The following is an 18222-nucleotide window of genomic DNA, read 5'->3' on the forward strand; positions in this document are numbered from 1 at the left end:
TTTTGCTCAGTTAGCTCTAGCAAAGAAAAGAGAAAAGAATAGTGCAGATTCTATGCAGAATTTACTTGGTTTCCAGCATAGTACAGTACCTGCTTATTTAAACCTAGCATATTGCAGACCATATCCCTGGAATAAGGCTGCTCCAATACATATCTCAACAAAGCAGTCTGTGGTTCAAACAGATCCTTTAAAGAAAATAAAAAAAATTATTGCTTCAAGATCAAAGTAAATGTTAATTCAAATTTGAAATTGGGATAAAAAAATCTGCTAAAGGCACTTGTTACCTTCACACAGTAGGCAGTATCTAGTGGAAAAAAATCATAGGATTTTAGTGCTTACAGTTAATCTGATCCCACCCCTCATTTGATAGGAGATACAACTGAGGTGAAGGGATTTGCCCAAGGTCAAACAGAGGCTCAATTTAGAAAGACTTCAGTTACTGTTACAAGAGAGTCTTAAGCATCACTATAAGGAAAATTTTCTGCTCAGAAATCTAACCAAAGAGGAATGGAGGTAGTTTCCAATCACTTTCATACAAGTGTAAACAAACACACACTACTTCCAGAGGTAGTAAAGGACAAATGACTTGATAGTACAGGGGTTAAGAGTGTAGATTCTGGAATCAGAATGTCTGAGTTCAAATCCTAATTCTACCATTTCATAAACATGGAGCCTTAGTCAAGTTACTACCGTGCTCTGTGTTTCATCAACTGTATAATGGAGATACTAAGACGATAGTTGAGAATAAGGGCTATTGTAAAAAACTTCTTAGAACAGTGGCTGGCATACAGTAAGTGTATAATGAACTGATCTGTTTTCAATATTACTGCTATCATGATAACTGTAAATTCCATTTAGTTTACTACTTTTTCACGTTCCCAAGTTTTGCCGACTAATATGCCAAGAGTCCAGGATTGTGGCCTTAGTGTCACTATTTCCCTCTCCTCACTTCTGGACTAGTTTCCTAATCACTCTGTACAGCATTTTTGACATAAAACATTTACATGAAAAACTTCTAGTCCAAAAAAAAAAAAAAAAAAAAACCTCTAGTCCTCCTCATACCCTGCTCTGTAACCATTTCAACACCCAAGATACTATAATGAATCTATCAAATTTCATTCTAGCTTTAGGTCTGTCTATATCTCATGCTTCATTTTATTGATACTTGTAGATTTTTTTTTTCTTTTGAGAATATTCTACTCCACTTTGCCTTCTCCAACCCCTTTTAAAAAATCTAACACAGGTAGGGGCACCTGGCTGGGTCAGTCAGAAGAGCACGTGACTCTTGATCTCGGGGTCCTGAGTTCGAGCCCCATGCTGGGCATACAGATTACTTATGTAAATTTGTTAAAAAACTTTAAAAAAATTTAAAAAAATCTAACAAAGGAGAGACTCACTCTTTAAATTTTAAGAAAAGTGCAAATTCATTTTTGGTCCTCACTTTGCAAAGGAAGAATAAAAAGGTTTCCATTATAAAGATTCGGTTTTCTTAATAGAAGTGCTTTGTCGGGGCCAACTGGAGCATAAACACCCAATATTACAAACCACAGGGTGTATTTGGATACTAGAATCACATGAGAAACCATAAAACTATTTTCATTAAATATATACTACTTCAGTCTATGAAGAAACAATTTAGCATAACGTATCATATAATCCAGGATGAAGGCTGTTAGATGGACCAAAGTTCCATTATATTTATCAACATACCTTATCATATGGCAAAAGGCCTTTCAAAGGAAAACGAAGAGTTGCAGGATCCAATTTCCATGAATTACAAATGGCTCCCGAGTTATTTACAACTGGCAGAAGGCTGCAGCGGCCTGTATGTATTACAAAAAAATGTTTTAAAGTAAATGTGAACACAAATGCCTGGTCTCTCATTCATTCTATGACTATTTAATATCTATTCTGAATCAGGCACTGATTTTAAAAAAGGGGTAATTAGATATAAATTTTAAGAATTTTCTTTGATTATTTTTAGTCCAGATGGTTGGAGACCAATTGTATAGGACTTCCAAACTCAAAAATGTTGGCATTTGTCCAAGTATATAGGATAAAGATCAGCAAACCATAATCCATGGGCCAGATGCAGCCTGCCACCTGTTTCTGTAAAGTCTTGTTGGGATACTGATGCTTTCCCACTATAATGGCAGAGTTGAATAGTTGCAACAGATTGTATAGCTCACAAAGCCTAAAATATTTAAGGTCACCATTTATAAAAAAAAAGTCTGCAGATCTTTAGTCTAGGGTCAACATGATTAACTTTATGCATGCTGTTCCTAGAGGACTTAGATGTAGCATATGACCATCAACTCATATATCCCACTGCCTAATGAATATTGTCACTTGATGTCTCCCAGGGACCTCAAGCTTAACAGATCTTAAATTAAACTCATCATCCTTCTCAAACCTGTACCACTTCCAGAATTCATTAAATGATATCAATATCCACTTGGTTACAAAAAAGCTAGAAGTCTGAGAATTATCTGTCTAGTGCCTGCTTGCTTTATTTTTGTATTTCCAATCCAGAATAGCACCCGACTTACAAGAAGTGTTCAAAATTTAGTCACTGACTAAATAATGGTCTATATAACCAGACAGTGCTGGGCACTGCACCAATTGCCAAATCACATGCTTGTTTTTAAAAGCAAATTGTGAGAACAAAACAAAACATGAAAAAATGAAAAACAAAATAAATGAAGTACAGAACAAAAGTGTGAATTGGAATGGGCTTAAAGAGCTTGATAGTCTCGTGTACTATGGCCACAGAGGGACAGTCAGTTGAGACTTCTAATGGCCTGGAGATTCCATGGTGCTGTACTAGCTCTATTAAAAGTTCCCTCTAGTCACCAGGAAATCATTCTATCTTCTAGAATGATTCTATCTGAAGCTTAGACTCAGTCCAGACAGTTGGTTTTTCCTCCCCATACTCTGCAGAGAACCTAAAAACAAGTAAATGGCTATTATTAAGCTTCTACAGAATTACCAAAATGACAAACCACCAAGACATGTGTGAGATACCATCTGCCAATTCTGTTGAATAGTTCACTAAAAACCAGGTACTATTTAGTACATTTTAAATTATAATCCTACCACAAATGGAGTTTATCCTTGCTGTGGGCCTGAAGGTATCCACAAAGTCTGATACCAGGTTTCCAAGTAACTAAAAACAAAAGAAAAAACGTAAGTATAAAAATAAAATCAAGATTGCTTTGACTATAACCATCATTTATGTAAAATGAGATAGTATGTAAAGATTTAATACAATACCTGGCATATAAAAATTACTCAAAAGTCAGTCCTCTTTTACTTCCTTTCAAACAATTACTTCCCAGTTCATCTGTCCCTGAATTAAGCCAAATCATACCACTATGTCCTTCGATATTTCACGAAGCTGGCCTATTTTCACACATGATATAGAAACTGTCTTGGTGCGCCTGGGTGGCTCTGCTGGTTAAGTGTCCAACTCTTGATTTTGGCTCAGGTCATGATCTCAGTGTTGTGAGATTAAGCCTTGTGTCAGGCTCTGTGCTCAGCAGGGAGTCTGCTTGAGATTCTCTCTCCCCCACTCCCTCTGCCCCCCCCCCACTCCAGGAACGTTCTGTCTCTCTCTAATAAAGAAATAAATCTTAAAAAAGAAAGAAAGAAAGAAACTGTCTCAACAGGATAGCAGAGAAATAAAAGAAATACATTATACTGATAAAAAAGTACATTTTAACTCAGGACATAAGTGACCATTTAAAAATAAGCACACAAAAGTAAGATTAATATAACTATTTTTGATTAAAATTTCTACCAAAAAAACTTAGAAAATATCAGATTTACCCAGTGTGGAAGTTTTCCCTCAGGATACAGTTTCCTAATCTCTGTGACTGCAAAGTAAGCTGGTAATAAACAGGCATTTCTTTCCAAGATATATGCTATAACCTAAGAAAAATAAAAAAGCAATGCTATTCCTCTTGGTTAGTTCAACAGATAAACCCTTTGAATGCAACAGTGGTAACGACAAAGATATTAAAAGCAAAGATGTTATTTTATGGATTTATTGGGCTCAATCTGTAGCATAAAGAGTTCATTTATATGTGAAGAATCTCTAAAAATGAAGATTAATGAAAAATGAAATGATGTTACTAAGTAATATTGCTTTAAATATTTGTAGACTCTAACAGGAAAGCAATAGACCAAAGTAATAATTCTTGCAACATCAGTTACAAAGCACAAAGAACTTTTAAGTGGTCCATAGGCTAAAGTCTTATAGCAGCTAAAGATACTTTAATGTCTATATTGTTGTTTTCTTACTTAAGAGCCATGACTTAATTAAAATTTAAAATTTTCTTTTGAAATATAATACAAGTAAAACAGCATCTTTAAAACTAGAAGTGATTTTTGTAGAAGTACCCAAATGGAACAGTCCACAAACTACCACATATTTTAAAGGCACGGAACTATATAAAACTATAAACTTTTTTGAGGTTATGATCAATGAACTGCGGACATGTCTAAATTACCTCTCTTGCTGCTAGAAGCTGCTGTACAACAGCTGAGCTCACTGTATTGGGAATTGTCAAGATTTTCTCCAAAATCACTTTTAAGAGATCTCGAACACCCTGATAAAAGAAAAAACCCATAGGTTAAAACTAAGTAGCGCTCCTTGTGCTAGTTAAAACACCTAAAGATTTCAACATTATATACTCAGGAAAAAAGTTACCTTCAAGATCATGTTTTCAATTTTTCTGAATCAGAACTAACATTCGAGTCCCTAACTATAGCCCAAAAGAAAAGTCATGTTCCAAAGTAGAATTTTAAAGAACGTCTAACAATATGAATGAACAAAGAAAGTTACTTACAAATAAAAACTAATCTTTCCACATTCTGTGAAGCTTTCTGGACCCTCACAACATTACAAGCGTTTCTATTGTTACAATGGTCCAAAAAGCTTAATTTGAGCTTAGGGGCAGAAACAATTTGAATAGAACTTGAAAATACTCTGAGACATGGGCCATAATGTTAAACTTTCTGGCAGGTGATTCCTTCTGCTCACTCCCTTTGTCATAGTCTAATTTTATTCCCCCTTCTCATCCATCACATACCTAATCACTCAAACTTATTCAATAAAGCTATTTTGTTAATTGGTCATCTCCTCTCATCTATTATCAGCTGCATTACTTCACAGCAGAATCTGATACATGGAGAAGAAATTTCATTCAACATGCATTTATTGAGTATAAACTGTGTGATCGATCTTGTAAAAAAGACAGACAAAACATACACATGAGAGAAATTAGCAACAGTTATAAAGCACCATACAAATAAGAAGGTAGAAACTACATGCTAACCTGCTAAGGAAACTAAAGAAAGAAAAAAAAAAACTTCTTAGATTTAATTTTGTATTGAATCATGATTCAAATCAATAATAACCAGTTAAGTCATTTCAGATTTGAGAAAATACAGACATAAAGCAGAGGGTCAGGCATTGGAAATTCTTTCAAAAAGGACAGCAACAAAGTGATCTGAGTGAAGGAGAATGGTTGTGCAGCAAGGAAGAACCTGAGTTGTATTAAGATACACAGTTACAGAGTATATGCTGTTAGTTTGACTCAAGAGAAGTGCTGAAGGACATGTCTTCAACAGAGGTCAAAGTAGAGGTAAAGCAGGACTTTCTCCCTTTATCAGTTGATGCCTCCATCCCTTCACAGTTCCACATACCCCCGCTCTGTGCTCTTTCATGTGAAAGGGGTCACAACATCATAAGATCTGTGGGATGAAGGGGCCCAGAGTTTGCCTGCTGACTTTCCTATCCATCATAAAAATATATTAGTCACCTGCATTAAAGAATACTGGGAGGAAAGCAGAAAAGCTGTGGGAAACACTGAACAATTTTAAGTCCCTTTAGGAAATACATCAAAAAATAGATTTTGTAAATGCTTCCACCTCATTTCTCCCCTCAGAAGTTAAGATATACACACTGAAAAATCAGTAATGTCTCAAAGTGATTATTTTTTATAATTAGTAAAAAATACCTTGTAATCCACTCCCCCAATTATTTTCCGAACCAGTTTAAATGTTAAGGCCCAAAGTTGTGTTCTTTCCCATTCGAGTGTGTCGGAGTTTATCAGGGATTCACAAACCATCCTAGAAAATAAGAATACCCATTCCAGTTACAAGACAGAATTTTGCCAAGTTCTCCAATAGCCAAGGTTTGTGTGCTCTGGATATTATATTGTCACAGTGTTCTTCAGAAAGGTACATTACTATTCAAGAACACTTTTAGAAAATTACATATACAATATATTATGTTTCTTACTCATGTGAAAGATAGAATACAAAATAGAACTAAATAATACTGTGTTATATTTTTACTAGAAATTTACCAAAAGCTATTGATTAAGTATTTACCATCTATCAGTTTGTGGTAGATTGTATTTTTCCAAGATGGCTGCGAAAAGATTTTCAATCCCACATGCTCTTCTGATGGGTGACACTGAAACTCCTCCCATGAAGAGGTGGGAGAAGGGCCTACATTCTCTTCCCCTAAATGTGGGCAGGCCTAAGATTATGGCAAAAGGGACACTTACGCCTCAAGGCAAGATAATGCAACTTCTGCCTAGCATTCTTTTGAATGCTTGGGTCTTGGACACCATCATGCTGTAAGAAAGTCCAGGTCTCAGGGACGGGGGCCTATGTAGGTTCCAGCGCATAGCCCCAACTAAAGTGTCAGATGACAGCCAGGCATCAACCACCAGACATATGAATGGGGAAACCTTTGTCATAGCTACAGCCATAGCCACCATCGGACGACAATCCCAAGACCCTGAGGTAAAACTGCCTACTGAGCTCAGTCAACAGCCATAACCGTAAGTGCTAATAAAATGTTAAGTGATCCTAGCCCCTGGAATGAAAGGCAAAGCCTGCCTCGTTTTGAGCCTTTAAATACACAATTCTAAGAATACTACATCCTAGAAACTAAAACCTGAGGTTTTATGAGGATTACTTGTTGAGCCTAACCTCCTTCTTCATTCCTTCATCCTTTTATGACAACAACCTCGACCAATTTCCAAACATTAATTAAAAAAAAAAACCCACAAAATTCTTAGGATTGCTCATGTTCACCATTAAACATACCTGGGTGGAAGGAGACCAGTCTCCACTGCCATTGCTAAGCAGTCATAAAGAAAAGAAATTCTTTTAGGACTATGCTGGCCATGAATAAACTTAACAATCCACTGGATGCATTGTTCATGAGATTCCTGGAAAATAAAAAAATGATTACATTTTAGATCCAAAGTGACATTTACAACTGACAAATACCTAATACTATACCTGGGAGAATATCAAGACTATGAATGAAATACTCCATTATAAACATTCACAGATGAAAACAATTTTAAAAAAATGGAAAAATTCAGATTTAGTGTTTCAGTTTTATTAAGCATTAAATCATGTAATTCTATAAACTCCCACTATTTTTATTACAGGAGACCGCCAAAAGGAGTAAGATTTTTATTAACATACTCATGGTCAATAGAAAACTCTAACAAGGATTGTATCATTGGGGGGAAAAATCCACTATGAGTACATCAGTCTCATAAGAATTGTGTGAATCTGGGGCGCCTGGGTGGCACAGCGGTTAAGTGTCTGCCTTTGGCTCAGGGCGTGATCCTGGCGTTATGGGATCGAGCCCCACATCAGGGCTCCTCTGCTAGGAGCCTGCTTCTTCCTCTCCCACTCCCCCTGCTTGTGTTCCCTCTCTCACTGGCTGTCTCTATCTCTGTCAAATAAATAAATAAAATCTTTAAAAAAAAAAAAAGAATTGTGTGAATCTAATCCCTAAGAGCCCAATTGTGAATCCAATGACATATTAAATATTGTAGACTTGTATAATTTTAAATCTGATACCAAAGTGTAGTCTCCATATCAGTTTGTCTTCTAGGATACCCTCAGGAAGAACCTACATGTCCTCTCCCTCTGCACTACCATTGTCCCTCATACACACTTCTATTGTTGAATGTATACTGCTGATTCGGAAATATCTATTTTCTTCCTGGCTCCCCCATTAGGATATAAGCTTCTTGAAAACAAGGGCCATCCTTAATTCATAAAATGTTTAATGGATTAAAAAATTAAAATATGTTGAAAAGATGTTCAACACCAAAGAAATGCAAAATAAACCATGAGATATAATTTCTCGTGTTTTAGATTGGCAAATATCAAAAAAATTCATTAACACCCTACCGAGAGGCCCTGGGGAACAGATACTCTGACACATTGCTAGAGGGGTATAAATTGGTATGACCCTTACGGAAAGCTATTAGGCAATTTCTATAAAAATTATAAATAGACATACCCTCTAACCTAGCAATACTACTCCCAGAAATTTATTCAGTGTCCTGTGCATAATACTGTTCATTACAGTACTGTTTAAAGTGGAGAAGTTAAGAGATAACCTAAGTGTCAGTTAGTAGGGGGCTAGTTAAATAAAGGAAGGTGCAGCCACATAATAGATTGTGCTGCTGTAAGAAAGAAAGGCAGAGAGAACTTTCAATGGATTGACGTAGAATTACTTTCAGAAGTGAACAGGAGGAGGAAAAAAGGTGCTAATAAACAGTGAACACATTATATAAACGTTCTATAAAAATGGGATCCTATACGTGTAAAATACTTCCAGAAAACAACAAACTAGGGATACTGGCTGCTGATATGAAAAAGAGTGGGTGATTAAGCTAAAGGAGATGGAAGGCAGACTATTCGTTGGGTTTCCCTTTTGGTACCTTTTGTATTTGGAGCCATATGAAAAGATTACCTATTAGAAGATAATTAAAACAAGATTTTAAAAAAACGAATGTATGCCATTATGTAACCCATGTTTGAGTAGCAAGTCTTACCACCAGTGGCTCAAATGCAAACAGTTCTCATTTTCCTACCAAGAATACACCATGAGAGATAATACACTATTGTAACACCAGTTCTTTAAGGATCATGCATTTTGTCTTTTTCATGGATACATTTTCTGGTGACCGTACTTTGTACAAAGTTTTACTGCTCCTTTCCTCGTTTTTATTACAATACGTTTCTAGGGACACCTGGGTGGCTCAGTTGGTTAAGTGTCTGTCTTTGGCTCAGGGCATGATCTCAAGGTCCTGGGATGGAGCCCCACATCGGGCCCCTTGCTCAGCAGGGAGCCTGCTTCTTCCTCTGCCTGCCTCTCCCCCTGCTTGTGCTCTCTCTCTCTGACAAATAAAACCTTAAAAAAAAAAAAAAAGAATACCCTTGTATCTTCATTATAGTATCCTTATTGTGGCATCTTTGTTTCTTTACTATGGTATCTTTAACCGAAGTACCTTTGTATCAGTGCTTTGCTAGCTCCTTTGTTGAATAAATAAATGAAATCTCTATCTTTTACAATCCCTACCAGAGCTGTTTTCCCATGCACCAAATAAATCAGAATAGGATGAAAATGGTTTTATATAATGTAACATGAGGGAAGACTTTTAAAAACATCTTACACTGTGCTGTCATCAGTTTGACTTCTTACTATGGGTTCTTAACTAGAAGAACGCAAATTGAAACAAATGGAAACCAGAATATACAAATAACAAATAACTACATTTTTGCTTCTCCCTTTCCAGAAAGACCTCAAAAGCAACATCAAAGTGATGTAAAAAAGAAGACATCAAAAATCATCAACTGAACGTAGTAAAAATGCAGTGCTCACCTGAGACAGACCACCCCAAAACTGTCTGAAGGCCCCCAGGCAGCTAATTAGTTTTGTTTTTTCATCTTCAGGGGTGTCCATAAACATTCTAAAAAACAAAATTCACATTATTTGCTACTAGTTCTAAAAGGCTAATTCAACATAACCAGCATCTTATGGATCTTAAGATACCTCCAAGACAAACCTAAGTAAAATCTTACAAAGAAACACTCACGTAAAACCACAAAAATCTGCCATGCATAGATACTCACCCAGGAAAAGCCTCTTCTATAATTTCCGTTTTCTGTAAGAAACAAAAAGTAAGCGATGTAAAAGACAAAAAGAAAACAAAAGGAAAATGAAAAAAAAAAAAAAAAAGAGGGCCCTCCCTGAGGAAAATATTACAATGTAATAGAGAACAAGTCACCTTAATCAGCGACCCGCACAAAATATCATTTCCGGCCTGGCCTGTCACCAAGGGTGCTGTGGACTTCAAAGGGGGCTTCGAATTTGACAGCATTCTGACACTCGCTAAACCCTCGCAGGCACACAAGTTGTCACAACAAAGGAAAGGTGGGGAAAGGTGGTCCGGGCCGGGCTCCCGGGCTCTCCCCTGCCGCCCAGCCAACCGCCCTGGGTCCCCGGCGCCTCCACTCACCACCACATCCTCAAAAATGCTCTGCAGTTGCGTCTCCATCTGTACCATCGCCCCCGCCTTCCCTCGACGCCCGGCGCGCCGCCCGGGTGAGGCCCGAGCTCCGGGAATTGACGGGCAGAGGGGCGGAGACGCCCGCAGGAAACCTCAGCTCGCGGGGGTTGCTTTCTCTCTCTAGCGCTCAGTCGGGAGGATTCCCCCTCTCCTGCCCAGCGAAGCGCCGGCGTCCACACGGAAGCCGGGAAGCGCCGGGTGCGTGCGGATAATGAAACCTGCAGAAACCAGGGACCCAACCTGTTGGTTCCGGCCGTGGAGAAGGGCGGCCCGCCGAGCCAGACGAGAGCGCCCCCACGTGGAGCCTTGAGCCTACGTCACCCTGAGGGGTCGTCGGCTGCAGGCCGCCACCTCCCGGCCGGAGCGGGAGTTGCTTCCTGCTCCGAGCTAATGCTTTTGCCTCTCCCGAAGGAGAAAAGCTTGAAGCCCAGGGAACGGCAGGCAGGAAGAAGAGCTCCTCCTGGAACCTAGGTCAACCTGATGTCCGTGAGCTGCTGACCTTTTGGAGTCAGGAGTTGAAACCATAGATTTCTTGACGACAGAGACCATGTCTTCTCAATTATGGTAACCTCAGTGCCTTGCACAGTGCCTGACGCATAGCAGGCTTTTAATAAAAATTTTAAAAAATGAATGCATTAATACTATTTTTAATTAATCAAACAATGTCTACCGTTCTAAAATTTTTTTAAAAAATAATAATAGATGATTAGTTATAATGATCTAAAATGAAATAATAAATACATAATATTTGTCAATTACTGAACACCTAAAGCATCTTTGGTGAAGGTAGGGGTGGAGAATGGTTGGCAGATTGGAAGGCTGACCCATTGACAGGGGCAGAGCAATGGCTAAGTGCATTGCGGGGAGTGACCCCTACTGCTGTATTCTTCCAAGCATCCGTTTGACATATTCCCGGAAGCCTGCCCTCCTCGTTCAAGCAGATTTAGGGTCTCTTCCTTATCCTCATATAACACCTTAGTGCATTAGTAGTAGAGTACTTCATGTATGCAGTATTTGTTCACCCTTTGCTCCATGCTAGTCACAATGTTAGGTACTTAATGAACTCTGTTGCAGGAATCAATTTTGTAGAATGTCCAAGCTAGAAGGATGACAGAGTCAGAATTATTAAAATCTAAGTAGCCCAACAATCTATTGTTCTTTTTTGTATGCTAAACACATTATCTTAGTTTGGGGGCGCCTGGGTGGCTCAGTCGTTAAGCGTCTGCCTTCAGCTCAGGGTGTGATTCCAGGGTCCTAGGATCGAGCCCTGCATCAGGCTTCTCCACTGGGAGCCGCTTCTTCCTCTCCCGCTCCCCCTGCTTGGTTCCCTCTCTCGCTGGCTGTCTCTTTCTGTCAAATAAATAAATAAATAATCTTTTTAAAAAATAAAAATAAACATATTTTATTTTGGACTATCTTCCAAGATTTTTCAGTTACTGTCAGGCAGATTTCCATACCTTCACTCTGTTTCCAAATCAGTATGTTCTCAGCAAATGCTAGCAAATCTTAATATTAGCCAGGGCTTGTATAGTTAAAAAGGTAGAATGGTCAGGAAAGAATTACATCTTTTTTTCACAACCAAATACATTTTAATTTTTATATCATGCTTGCTGATGCTTCATCCATTGAATAAAAGTTGACCATGTAGTCCTAGACCTTGATGTGTTTTCCCCCAATATTCATTTTTTCAATTGATGTATAATCTATAAACAATGAAGCACCTAAATTTTACATGTGCAGATCCATGAACCTTGCCCAATATTTACACTGGTTCAACTACGACTTCAGTCAAGATATGGAGTATTTTCATCACACCAGGAAGTTCCTGGTGTTCCTTTGCAGCCAATCCCCCTTCCCAGAAGCAAAGATTGTTTTGATTTCTGTAACCACTAATTAATCTGGATGTTCTTAAAGTTTATATAATTGGAATCATACAGTATGTACTCTTTTGTGTCTAGCTCCTTTCACACAACTGCATGTTTTGAGATCCATCCATGTGTATCATTCCATTGTACGAGTATACTAGAGAATGTTATCAGTTCACCTGTTGGTGGACATTTAGATTATTATCAGTTTTTGAATAATGTGAATAAAGTTGCTATGAACACTCTTGAACAAGTTGCAGACACATNTTAATCTGGATGTTCTTAAAGTTTATATAATTGGAATCATACAGTATGTACTCTTTTGTGTCTAGCTCCTTTCACACAACTGCATGTTTTGAGATCCATCCATGTGTATCATTCCATTGTACGAGTATACTAGAGAATGTTATCAGTTCACCTGTTGGTGGACATTTAGATTATTATCAGTTTTTGAATAATGTGAATAAAGTTGCTATGAACACTCTTGAACAAGTCGCAGACACGTTATCTTTTCTATTGTTTAAATGCCTAGGAGTAGAATTTTGGGGTCATGTGGTAAGTATATGTTTAACCTTATAAAAAATTGCCAAACAGTTCCCCAGACTGGTGTTTACCATTTTTATACTCTAATACTACAAATGTATGAGAGTTCCAGTTGTTATGACAATATTGTAGTGTCTCAATTGCTGTAGCTTATTAGGAAGTCTTGAAGTAGGGTAGCCTGCGTTCTCCAATTTTATTATTTTTTTCAAGCTTATTTTGGTTATTCTAAGTCCTTTGCATTTCCATATAATTTTAGAATCAGCTTGTCTATTTGACCAAAAAGAATACTGGGATTTTGGGGGGATTAAAATTGAATGTATAGAGTAATTTGGGGATAACTGATACAAAAACAATATTGAGTCTTTTAGTCCACAAACATGGTAGCTTNTGTTATCTTTTCTATTGTTTAAATGCCTAGGAGTAGAATTTTGGGGTCATGTGGTAAGTATATGTTTAACCTTATAAAAAATTGCCAAACAGTTCCCCAGACTGGTGTTTACCATTTTTATACTCTAATACTACAAATGTATGAGAGTTCCAGTTGTTATGACAATATTGTAGTGTCTCAATTGCTGTAGCTTATTAGGAAGTCTTGAAGTAGGGTAGCCTGCGTTCTCCAATTTTATTATTTTTTTCAAGCTTATTTTGGTTATTCTAAGTCCTTTGCATTTCCATATAATTTTAGAATCAGCTTGTCTATTTGACCAAAAAGAATACTGGGATTTTGGGGGGATTAAAATTGAATGTATAGAGTAATTTGGGGATAACTGATACAGAAACAATATTGAGTCTTTTAGTCCACAAACATGGTAGCTCTCTCCATTTATGTAGGTCTTCTTTTATTTCTTTGGCAATATTTGATGATAATCAGTGACAGAGTGGTTCCACAATTCTGTACGCCATAATCAAGAATCAGTCCATTCAGTTAAAATATTCTTCTAAATCCTTACCTTGAAATTTCTATAAAATGGAATATAATTTCCTCAGCAGAAAATGTCAAACCACTGTGTTCACTAGAAGGNTATTTGATGATAATCAGTGACAGAGTGGTTCCACAATTCTGTACGCCATAATCAAGAATCAGTCCATTCAGTCCATTCAGTCCATTCAGTTAAAATATTCTTCTAAATCCTTACCTTGAAATTTCTATAAAATGGAATATAATTTCTAAATCCTTACCTTGAAATTTCTATAAAATGGAATATAATTTCTATAAATTTCTATAAATTTCTATAAATTTCTATAAATTTCTATAAATTTCTATAAAATGGAATATAATTTCCTCAGCAGAAAATGTCAAACCACTGTGTTCACTAGAAAGGAGAAAAAAAAAACCATATTAAGGAAAGGACTGTTGGAGATATGCTTGAATGTGTAACGTATCAGCCTTCTTAGCTTTCCTCAAAAATGACCAAGCCTTCACAGCAGGAAGAATAATTACCTGGAGCAGCTCAAAGCGGACTGAGCAAAAGGGGGAACATAAAACTGCACCCAAGGAAGTGTGCTAACGGTCGAACCAGGGCAACCGAACTGGATCCAGGTGGAGGCTTTGTGCTGGGAACAGGAACTAAGTCAGGAGTTCAGAAAATAAGTAAAGGCAGACATGGAGGTGGAAGTGACCAGCAAGACTGGAATAAACTGAGAACACCTAGGACAACTCTGTGAAAAAGCCTGATACATTTAGATCATTGCTAGTTCTGGACTCAAGACAAATACTTAAATCAGCCTGGTGACGGAGGCCAGGCTAGGCATCATTCAGAATTGGAGGGCCCTGAAAGCCTGGGTGAGTAGTCTGAGTCAGCAGCTAATGAGATGATTGCTTTGGGTTTGTAAATAATGGAGTGAACTATAAGAAAGACAAAAGGAAAAAAAGGAAAGAAAAAGAAAAAAAGAGAAAAAAGAAAAAAAATTTGAAAACCAGCATGGGGTTTAGAAGAACCCAGGGGTATACCTACCTCCCTAAGGAATAGGATATAGCAAATGTAATGGGCAGCTGGAAACTCTAGATTTTGAGGGTGGAAATGAAGCAGCTTAGGGTCTTTGGAGGATGGGAGTAGAGAAGAGGCACACCCCATCAACATGTGAGCAACGTAAGAGTATCATCTGTATCTTCATGTTTTATATTCCAAATTCTAGTATAATGTCATAATGAATGAGTGAATGATGAATGAAAGAATATTGAGATTGTAAAGGAAGATATGGAGAGTAAGCTGGGTTTCAGGTTCCAAGTAGATAAATTAACTCATGGACTCATCAATGAAATGAAAATCTGGTCTTTGCCCTTGACTTCTGAAGGATAATGTTGAAACCCTTGGAATGTTGTGCTGTGTTTTGGTTTGCCTGGGGCCCTTGAGATACCCTAGGCAGTCTGACAATGTGATTTGGGGTGAGGAAGTTTGGCTTATGAGGTCACTCTGGAGGGGCTGGAGGTAGAATTCAGCTACAGGGGCATCAACCACGTCTACATTGTGAAGCCCCAGTAAGCTCCGGACACGAGACTCAAGTGCGCTTTACCAGTTAGCAACATTTCGTGTATGTGTCAGGTACTGATGCCAGCAAAGTAATGCCGTCCACAACTCCATGGGTAGAGGACAACTGGAAACTCCATTTGGAACTTCCCTGGACTCTGTCTTATGTGCCTTTTCCCCTTGGCTGATTTCCATATGTATCTTTTAACTATAATAAACCATAACCATGGGTATAATATGAGTCTTTCTAGAAAATCATCAAACCTAAGCGTTGTTTTAGAGACTCCCAAACTTGGAATGGGTGTCAGGAGTGAGGATAATCTTGAGGAGTACTCCTTTTTTTATTTTATTTATTTATTTTTAAAGATTTTATTTATTTATTTGACAGAGATAGAGACAGCCAGAGAGAGAGGGAACACAAGCAGGGGGAGTGGGAGAGGAAGAAGCAGGCTCCCAGTGGAAGAGCCTGATGTGGGGCTCGATCCCATAACGCCAGGATCACGCCCTGAGCGGAAGGCAGACGCTTAACGACTGAGCCACCCAGGTGCCCTGAGGAGTGCTCCTTTTAACTACACACACCACACTTCCACTTTTGTTAGGAAGGAAAGAAAAGAAGAGAGAAGGGAGAAAGCCTGGGAGGGGAGAAGAGAAGAAGGGAAGGATGGAGGAAAAGAAGAAAGAAAATGTCAACCACTATCTCTCTTTACAGGTATGTGCTTGCATGCATCAGGAGAAAGTATAGAAGTAGTTTTGCCTCTGGTGGGCAAAATAATAGCCCCCCAAGGATGTCCATATCCTCATCTCCAGAACCTGAAAAGATGTTAGATTTCATGGCAAAGGGTAATTAAAGTTTCAAATGGAGTTAAGATTCCTAATCAGCTGACGTTAAACTAGGACTACCCTGGATTATTTGGATAGACCCGATGTAATCAAAATGGTCCTTAAAAGTAGAAGAGGGAGTTGGAAGAGAAGAGCCAGAAGATGTGACTAAAGAAGAATAGTCAAAAAGATGCAAGGTGGAAAGGGAACCATCAGCCAAGGAATGTGGGTGGCTTCTAGAAGCTGGAAAAGGTAACGGACCAGATTTTCCCCCTAGAGCCTCCAGAAAGGAACCCAGCCATGTGGACACCTTGATTTCAGCCCAACGAGACCTGTAGCCTACTTGTAAGAAACAGAACTATAAAATAAATTTATGTTGTATTAAGCCACTAAGTTTGTGGCAAGTTGCTACGGCAGCCACAGAAAACTAATCCATCTTTTTTTTTTTTAAGTAGTTGCCATGCCCAACATGGGGCCCAACTTGTGGTTTAACCTCACAACCCCAAGATGAAGACCTGAGCTGAAATTGAGTGGATGCTTAACTTACTGAGCCACCCACGCACTGCCACAGAAAACTAATCTAAATGCCTAAGTATCTGGATTGGCTACCTGAGAAAGATGGGAAAGATTGCCTATTTATTATAAAGTAATACTTTTTTAAAAAATGGAGTGGAGACTTCTTTCCTAGAAGATACTCTCTTTACTTTAGATGCTGAAGATTTCAACATATATGTTCCCCAAATAACTCAACCTTACTAGGTCCAAAACCTAACTTGTCATCTTTTTAGAAAACTAGACTCTCCTCCTGGTGCCCCTCTCTCTGCTAAGGGCCCTGCCCACCCTTCTCCTAGTCACCTGAGTTTAGAATCAGTCTCCAAGCTCAGAGGTGCTGCTGTCCTATTTCTAAAGGCCAGCACTTAACCTGTTTCCATGGGCTTCATGGAGCGTGTCACCTCTCTCTAGGACTGTGACACTCACACCTACCTGGCCTCTCTGTCTTCATCTCTCCCCACTCCGGTCCACTCTATTCTCCAGAACCGGGTAAATATTCTGAGAGCACACCTTCCATTACTTTACTCTCTGACGTTAGATCCTTCCTTGGCTTTTCCTTTCCCATAGGCTCACATTTAAATTTTTTCAACCCAAGCTACTTCGTTTCTTTTTTCTTTCTTTCTCTTGAAAGAATGGCTTTCTAACTCCAAATTTATTGTTTTAAAATTCTTACCGCATAGATTTCACAGCTTAAAGAATTCTGATTCTTATAATTCATTCTGCCTTGTAAAAATCTCATTTTTCCTGGATTGTTTTATTTGTATAGAGATGTTTTGATTCAGACAGTACTTTAACTCATACCAGTAGTGTTCATTGTGTAGTCCAGAATTAAAAACTTTTTTTAAAGATTTTTTTTTTTATTTGACAGAGAGAGCACAAGCAGGGGGAGCAGCAGAGAAAGGGAGAAGCAGGCTCCCCGCTGAACAGGGAGCCTGATGCCTGCTTGATCCCAAGACCCTGGGATCATGACCTTAGCCAAAGGCAGATGCTTAACCGACTGAGCCACCCATGCGCCCCCAGAATTAAAAACTTTCATTTTCTGGTTATACACTGTGAAATCAATTGATAATACTATTAATATAATCCTTAACTCCTTTACACTGTCATTATTTTTCAAAGCATTATATGTAAATAGTAAAGAGATGAATAATTCTCCAAAGCTCGTATTAAAAAAATCATAGTTTTCAACCAAACTCCTCCCTACCTCTCATTTCCCAGAAGCTAGCCCCTTTCAATTCTATTTCTATATAACATGCTTTATTCTACTATTTCCTTCTATTTCAGTTTTAGATATTAAATCAACTTCTTACCAGGAAAGACGAGTATGTAGTGTTCCCTGGTAGGCCTCACATTTCCTCCTTCTCCAACCTACTCATGCATGTATCAGAACTTGTTAAGTAAATAATTACAGACGGTTCATACTGTTCTGACTCCATAGCGATTATCTACAGTTAGCAACACAGTGCATTGTGATTACATTTCTCTTTCCTGTACCACTTTTTGTTTTGTTTGGGGACTTAATAATTGTCTTTGGGGCGCCTGAGTGGCTCAGTTGGATAAGCGGTTAAGCGT

At 38.2% G+C, this 18222-nt stretch overlaps 1 protein-coding gene across 2 annotated transcripts in view; it reads right to left on the reverse strand.

Annotated features, from left to right (window-relative positions):
• Positions 1-10623, reverse strand: part of MED23 (mediator complex subunit 23) — a 46945-nt gene extending 36322 nt beyond the window's left edge. For both annotated transcript variants that reach the window (XM_011229639.3, XM_019803561.2), the window contains exons 1-10: positions 10353-10623; positions 9967-9998; positions 9716-9803; positions 7126-7250; positions 6024-6135; positions 4512-4610; positions 3829-3930; positions 3097-3166; positions 1711-1823; positions 90-185 (exon numbers count right to left, since the gene is read on the reverse strand). In XM_011229639.3, coding sequence (XP_011227941.1) covers positions 90-185; positions 1711-1823; positions 3097-3166; positions 3829-3930; positions 4512-4610; positions 6024-6135; positions 7126-7250; positions 9716-9803; positions 9967-9998; positions 10353-10400 — 885 coding nt within the window. In that variant the 5' untranslated portion in view covers positions 10401-10623. The remainder of the gene's footprint in view (positions 1-89; positions 186-1710; positions 1824-3096; positions 3167-3828; positions 3931-4511; positions 4611-6023; positions 6136-7125; positions 7251-9715; positions 9804-9966; positions 9999-10352) is intronic.
• Positions 10624-18222: the final 7599 nt, after the last annotated feature.

The sequence above is a fragment of the Ailuropoda melanoleuca genome, chromosome 10, assembly GCF_002007445.2.
Source record: "Ailuropoda melanoleuca isolate Jingjing chromosome 10, ASM200744v2, whole genome shotgun sequence".
Classification (NCBI taxonomy): domain Eukaryota; kingdom Metazoa; phylum Chordata; class Mammalia; order Carnivora; family Ursidae; genus Ailuropoda; species Ailuropoda melanoleuca.